The 8,133-nt window shown below is 38.6% G+C and overlaps 1 protein-coding gene across 1 annotated transcript; it reads left to right on the top strand.

Annotated features, from left to right (window-relative positions):
• Positions 1–5,229: 5,229 nt before the first annotated feature.
• LOC148037273 (uncharacterized) lies at positions 5,230–6,756 on the top strand. Its single transcript, XM_087677280.1, has one exon. It carries the CDS (start codon positions 5,857–5,859, stop codon positions 6,478–6,480), a length of 624 nt encoding a protein of 207 aa, XP_087533406.1. The 5' UTR covers positions 5,230–5,856; the 3' UTR covers positions 6,481–6,756.
• Positions 6,757–8,133: the final 1,377 nt, after the last annotated feature.

The following is an 8,133-nucleotide window of genomic DNA, read 5'->3' as shown; positions in this document are numbered from 1 at the left end:
TTCTTTTACCAACTTTGCAGAAATAAAATCATGTGTGCTTCCATCATCATGCAAAATAATCTTTTCGTGACCATGCACAAGACATTTCATTGTTAATAATGAATGAGGATTTGGCATACTTAGTAAATTATCTGAAGCATCGCCGATATCATCATCATCTTTAGTGAATTCTAGCATATCTTGATGGTCTTTGTCTTCAGTCGCTCCCAAGTAATTGATTTGAACAGCTGGCTTCTTGGATTGACAGTTCACTGCTAAGTGTCCAGGTTAATGTCACTCGTAACAAACTATAGGCTTTGCTTTGAAAACATTATTGGTAATGGCTGGAAATTTGGATATGTTGGGATTTGGCCGGAGAGAAGGCTTAGGGTTTGAATTTGTGTTTAATGGCAAAGTAGGAGGTCGAGTCTAGGGTTTACGAAAAGAAGAAGGAATAAAGTGATTTTAATTGCATTTTTGAAAGTTAGAATTGAATTGCTTTGTACCAAAGTTACCATTAGTTGGAAATTGTTGCGGTCACTTTTCTTGTCCACGAATTTTATCTTTAGCATCATGCACTAAAGAAATCACATCCTCCAAAATCTTTGGCTTGAACATGTTCACTTCCGTATAGAAGTGACCAAGTAAACCGGACATATACTTGCAATTGTGGATTGCCTCAAGAACATCTTCAAGCATTCGAAGTTGTAGTAAGGCACTCCAAAAACACTTAGTGTATTGCGGAATGGATTCACGATCTCTTTGTTGTAGAAGATCCCATTGTTTGATTGCTTTTTCATAGAATTGAGGTGGAAGAAAATTCTGCAAAATTTTCTTTTGAAAGGACTCCCAAGTAGTAGGACAATCTATACTCTTGCGGACAATAGTCCACCATAACAATGCTCTGTCTACTAGATGGTTAGTGACACATTTGATTTTATCTTTTTCAGCATACTGATCTTCATGGAAATAATGATCAAACTGACTGATAAAAGCAAGAATAGTTTTTCCATCACGGCCCATGTACTAGCGGCAATCATTTTCGTTTAGTGTATGTTGCCGCTGTCAACAATTGAATTTTGGATCTTCACCTTTATAAGCTTAAAGCTTAAGCTTTGACAATTGATATAAGACTTACAGTTTTTGTTTAAGAGAGAGGAAAAAAAACGTATTTATGAAGGAGCTTCTCAAGTGGTCCTCCATCGCATGGAAGTGGTCCCAGCACAGCATGGGGTTTTTCACTGCTAGGAACACGCTGGTATTGTTAAACCGACAAAATAAATAAATAGGTTGGAACTCTATCATAACCTTAATTTAATATGAGTGCACTCTAAACTCATAAACGTCCATTAATTTGAATATGTATTTTGTAGAATCACCCGCCATGGAATCCCACATGCACATTAAAATAACATGACACCTAAAAAGGACAGGCGTCCCCGTCAACTTATCGCACAAGGAATCCACCTTGTGTACGAGCCCCAGTAAATAAATATAGTTTTACGAAATCCACCGTAGTCTCACAAATCCACCGTGGAATATGCATGGCATAAAAAAAAAGACATTGCATGGGCCTGAAATAAACCTAGAGAGCATGGTACCAATAGATAGTTTAGTCATTTTTAAGGTTAGACTTTAATATATGTACATTAGATGCTAACTTATAACTTTACAAGGATGATAAAAACTATTTAGTGATTGTTCTATATGTGGAGGACCTTCGTATTGCATGTGACTCTAATATATGATGCATCAAACTCGAAAGGCTTTGAGCTTTGAGTCTGAAATGATAGTTTGATGCAATATTGTTTAGGGATTGAAGTCTAACAAGAGACATGAAAAATCATTAACTCTCAAAAGAAGTATGCATGGGAGACCTTAAAAGCATTTGGCACAACCTAGTACAAGTAGATAGCTACACCTATAGAGGTCAATATGAAGCTATCCATTGAGGATACATTGGCACTAGCAAATAATGGGAGGTTTAGGAGATTCGTTTGTCAGTCTTGTCTATTAATGCAGTACTAGACTAGATATCAAATTTGTTATTGGTTTTTTTAAACTGTTCTCAAAAAACCTCATCAAAGTCTTTGGAAAGCTACAATGCAAGTGCTTAGATACTTGAAGCGAAATCTTGACTATAGTATTATACACAGTCTTGAAGCTTCACTTGTGATAAACTATGATTTGGACAAGACAAGTGCCAATGATTCTAGGAAGTTAGTTTCTAGGCATTATTTCTCTTTGGTTTCAAGTATTTTTACTTAGATTAGTAAGAAATAATTAATAATGGCATTATTTTCTACCAATGTAGAGTAGAAGGTTGCTTGCTTTACTATATATAAAGTAGTGTCGTTAATATTGATCTTGTAGTGGAAAAACCACGTTTGTAGCAATTTAAACACTCTATAAAAAATTCAATTTCTCATCAATGAGAAAGATTAAGAAGAAATTGTTTTAGGAAAATCTTATTAACGCAAGATACTAGTTGAGAGAAAAATAGAAAGTGTCAAAACAAGCTAGGAAATATATATTTTTGTCCATCTTTGAGACCATTTTTGTAGGAAAATAAAAAATTTGTGCCTCTAATCAAAACCATTTCAAAAATTTCTTTATTAGGAAAAAATTTCGTGAAAAATACTTTGATATGTATATCATATATTTTCGTAATCAAGAGAATTACAATTAGATAAAAACTATCAACCCTTTTTAAGAGCTCTAAATAGCATTGATGGGTGTTTTTTCGACCAATTTTTATGCACTTTTAAAAATCTAATCTATATAGAAAATAAAATCTCAATTGAAACTTGTTCCAAGCCTTTTATTGTACTATCATACAATCTTAGTAAAGTGCCACCTAATTTTGACATCATGTACACATGTATTATTTCAAATATAGTGAAATAGGACTTGAGCCACTAGAGTCACTTACAACCACTTTATGATAAATTACAAGACTAGTGTTAAGGAGAACCCTATGTCATATGGGAGTGTACAATGAGATCCAATAGTGATAAGATATGATAAACATAGTTTCATCACCATTGCCAGAATTCTAGTGTTTCATACATATTCCGAACATATTGAGATCTAGTATATTCTAGTATCACTATGTATATGATTTGATTGAGGATGGGTTAGTAGAGCTTGTCTACAATCCAAGGAGAAGAATGGAGAAAATATCATTAGAAAAGCTCTTACAAAGAATTTTCTTTGATCAGTTTATCTTCAAAGACTCACTTGACATTAGGCTAAGGATGTAGTTCACCTGCGAGTGGACATTGAGAAAGCTATTAGATATACTTAATACCCTATCCTCATGAGGTATCACTAATAATTCATGGTATTCAACATTGTAAGGCCCCCATTATGAGGAGAAGCCATGTGTAATGGGTGTCTTAACTTGTATATCATATGAGTTCTATGTAATTGGATGGCAAGAATATGTTTTTATGGATCTAACCTTTGGGTTAAATAGAGTAGTTAAGTTGATAGCAACTCGAGGTATACTATATTGAGTCATGAGGTAAGAGAGTTACCAATAATATCTATTTTAGGATTCAAGGACCATGGAAGAGGCCCTTGGCTAAGGGGTCTCAAGGGGGCCAATAGCCCCTTAACAAAGGGTCCAAAGGTAGTATCCACAACTCAACAATAAAGGAAATATTTCTTAGCTGACAAGGTTCATAATATGGTAGGTCAGATTGGCTGACCTCATTGAGTCATTACATGCATTGAATTTTAAATTTACATTATGTAAGATGTTTCAATAGTTAAAACTATCAAAATATATTGAAGCATATACCAACAAAAGTATGCGCTTATACCAACAAAGATAGCAAAGCTTACATTGAAGTGCGAAATTTTGTCTTATTCATATCAAAATTTTATGCCAACATTAGCCTCATCCATGATATTATATTTTGTCTAAGTACTATTAACAAAACGTATGCAATAATTTAATTAAGAAAAGCTAATTATATATGTTAAAATAGTGTAGTGTGCTACCATAAGTTACTTTGATCATTAAAGTCTATGGGGTGCATGAGATGGAAAAGGAATGGACACTAGAGGTTCTTAAGGCCCCATCCAATGGATAGGTGGAGCTTGATTAGTCAAGTGGCTTTCTAAGCCATTATTTAAGGTTAGGGTTGACCGAAGATGACTATTTACCTAATAAGATAGAAGCGAAACTAATGTTGTCTTAAGGAAATGAAGCACGACTATGCTATAGTAGAGGGTATGTGTTGCTCACTCTTGTTTCAAAGAGTAGTCCAAGTGTAGTATTCATTATCTCATCCTTGGGAGGCTACTAAGTGGTATATTTGGAAAGGTGTTGATGGTTATTTTCAAGATGACCTAAGAAGTCTATGTACCCTTAGATACAAAATTTTAAGATTGAGGCCTTGATCTTTCATTGCAAAGTAATAATAATGAAGACCCCAACCGGCTAAGGTCGTGCGTCCCCATGAGTTCCAAAGAGTTTTGCACATGGTGATATCCAAGTGACTACTAAATATTGCCTTTTGTGTAGCCTAGCTAGGGGTAGGTACCTTAGAAAGGTAGTTAGGATTACCATGATAGGTCACTACTATTGTTAGAATATTGTATTGTATAAGGCAAGCATATGCAAAGTGTATCTATATAATAGGCTCAACATGGCCGAAGAGTTAGGTGACAAGTGTGTGTTTCTTCAATAGCCATTATTCATTAAAAAGGTGTTTTCCTTGAGAAGACTTAAATTTTGAAAGCTGCCTCAATTATTTGACCAAGTCCATAGGCAAGAAGCCACTTTTGTTCTGTGTTTCTCAATCTCGATGATTTTTACTGTGTTGTATGTCTTTTTTGCTATCACTCCTTGATAGCATTGCCCTTTTGAAGGTTTAAAAGGCTTTGCAACTTTTAAATTGTCTTTGTGACACATAGACACGTAGTATCATTAACACGCTAGTCTTCAAAAATTTCTACTAGGCTAGCCAAGTTATAATCATGTGTGCATGGGCCATGGGCCATAGTCTTGTTTGCTAGACGGTCAACTTGAGCCATGGCCATGGCCCATGAGTGCCACACGTGACTCTCTTGGCAAGGTGGATAACCCGCACGTTTGTTTTGCAGGTTGCCAGCTTTCATACGAAAGGCAACTGGCAACCGTCGATAGAACCCGATCAGGCCTTTCAAAGTCCATAGGTACGTTCGTCTGTCTGTCTGTCTGTCTGTCTCTCTCTCTCTCGTCTCTCTCTTTTTACTGTTGTGTCTGGACTCTGGACTCTGGAATCGTCTCTGTCGTGCCAGCGCCCTTTATTTAATCCATCCCTTTGGAAATCGGGTTTTACTTAGCTTTACAGCATCTGAGTATCACGGCTTCAATAATTGAGTTCCAAACGGAAGGGACAAGCCATGATATCATATTTTGTACCAGACGAGTTTTAAAACACAAAGAAATGGAGGGGGGTTGCTTTGGTAACTTGGCTGTTGAAGGTCCCCCATGTGATCTCGAGAGGCACATATAATGCTTCCTGCCGATGTAGTTTCCCCTCATTGATTGGGGTATAGACACAGGATCCGACTCGTCTGATTCGTCCTATCACAGGCGGTAGGGTGGGTTTGCATCTGATTCACATTCTCCCAGTTAAAAGATCGACTTATCACAAGCGAGGGCTTGTCTCTAGTCTCTAGTCGATATTATTCTCAAACCAAAGATCTTATCAGAGAGGGTGGGGAGTGTTCGCATCCGATTGATATCTTCACTGTTCAAAGGTGATATCGAAGGTGATATAAGTCTCACAGAAGAGATCTTATCAGGGAGGGATCAGGCCGGATCAGGGTATCCGGTCTATAATCTCTCGCGTTTAAGAAGGATCGATACAGTGCCTGCACATGGCTCCGGATGGGGATATTGTTAATGGGTATGTATTCCAGAGCAGGGCTTCAGAGGCGCTCCTCTCGTCAAGCTCCAAGGCATCGTCGTCCGGGAGCGACGCAGGCCCGGCCATGATCGACGTAAGGAGGCAGCAGCACCGCATGCGAGGGCCCTTCTCGTCAAGTTCCAAGGCGTCGTCGCCGGGGAGCGATGCAGGCCCGGCGGCCCCGCCCGCCTCGGACGAGGACGGCCCGTGCCCGCCCGCCGCCACGAATATCGACCATCATCACGTCGACCGGAGGCAGCGCCGCATGCTGTCCAACCGCGAGTCGGCGCGCCGCTCCCGCCTGCGCAAGCAGCAGCACCTGGACGAACTGCGTGCCCTCGTCGCCCAACTCCAGGCCCAGAACACCCAAATGCTCAGCAGCTTCAACCTGGCCTCGCATCGCTTCTCTCAGATCGCAGAGGAGAACCGTGTTCTGCAATCGGAGGCCCTCGATCTCGGCCACAGGCTGCAGCTCCTGCACCATGCGCTGAACCTGCAGCCGCCCGACCATCCATTCTATGATGGGAAGCACGACCTCTCATATGATTCTCATCCTGGCCTACCAGAGCTCCAATACTTATCACCACTCCACTGATAGCCGTAGCCATAGCCTAACTGGTTGGTTACACAAGCATAAAAGTTTCTTGGGTACATCCTCCATTGTTTGGAGTTTGAAGCTTCCTTGTCCCCAGTCGTGAATTCTTTGACGGGTCTTACAGGCTTAGGCTTACATCGTGTCATAATGTCTTTTGATAGCAGTGGGTGGATGCCTCATGGATGGTTTTTTATCTAGTTTTCCTTTTGTAAGGTCAACTCCACGAGAGAACATGTATTGTATGTGTGGCGTCACGCGTGTGCCATGTATGTGTTGTGCAAAGTTAACTCAATTACTTGGCGGTTGGGGGCGGGGGGGGGGGGGGGGGGGGGGGCGCAACTCTTAAATTTTAGTGCATATGTCCATGTATATGCTGTGCAAAGTTAACATGTGGGGGAAAAACATGTGAAAATTGAGTATAGCCTATAGGAGAGAACATTTAATGTAGGTGTGGTGTGTGCCATGGATGTGTTGTGCAAAGTTAACTCAATGGGGAGGGGGGGCGCTCTTGAAATTTAGTACATATGTGCATGTATTTGTTGTGCAAAGTTAAGTTGTGGGGGCAAAACATGTGAAAGTTGAGCATATGGATGTGTGCATGTATGTTTTAAAATGTATATTTCTTTAGCATTGAATTGTAGTATGTAATGAATGCTATGTTTAAGGAAACTTGAAGTTTCTTTAATTCTCAACAAACATTAAAATAGCAATGATTGATGAACTTGCCTTGGACATACTACTCAAAGCTCTTAATGCATACCAATTGTCTTATCCAACATTTCTATTAAATTTCAAGTAGGCAAAAGAAATTAAAATCAACCAATCGTAAAGAAACGTTCCTACATGTACGATACATTATCCAAGAAGTTTCTCTCTTGTTGGTTTGTATCTCTTTAAAGGATTTTTAACTTACTACCTGTTAATGGGTTTCTAGCTTGTAATGAAGTTCAATAGGTATCTAGTTCTAGCTCCTCTAGTTGTATCCTTTTAGTTGATATCTTATAAGCTACATTACTTTATAATCTATAAATATTATATTGTTTCTCATAGATCCAATAGTAAATAAACAATTTAACCACATATTCTTGACACTTGTAGGATCCAAAATCAATCTCAACAAATCTAGGGGATATTAAATATATCAACTTCATAATCTTAAGGCTAGCCATTGAATATTGGGCTTGAAGCTTATTATCCACACACATTGAGTCTACAACATTACATGAATTGGACAACCCATAAACTATATAGAGAGCTACTTCTTTTTCTTCCTCCACATACACACACACACACACACACACATTTAGCCATTGGGCATTGGAAACAAAACCATATATATTGTTAAATTTACAAACATGATTGCAATATGTTTGTCGACTTAGATATTTCCACCATAAGAATTATTGAATACCACCATTATGTTTTATCTTCTTATGTTCTATATTTGTTTAGAGGGGGAAGCACTAAGTATTTGGTAGGTGATTTAATGTTCATGTAGAGGTCAAGTAAAGGGGGTCTAACATTTTAGGGGTTGAGGGGTTAGAATTGATGAAGAAAGGAAGCTAGGGTTGTTAGATGGGATAGCTAGGCCTAAGAGAGAGATTATCATTTGGGGGAGAGCTAGGATTTAGGTTTGATTTGGCATTTTGGGGG

The sequence above is a fragment of the Lygodium microphyllum genome, chromosome 4 (genome assembly GCF_053477565.2).
Source record: "Lygodium microphyllum isolate KBCC chromosome 4, Lygodium_microphyllum_v1.1.10, whole genome shotgun sequence".
Classification (NCBI taxonomy): Eukaryota; Viridiplantae; Streptophyta; class Polypodiopsida; order Schizaeales; family Lygodiaceae; genus Lygodium; species Lygodium microphyllum.
This window is presented reverse-complemented; position numbering and strand designations above follow the sequence as displayed.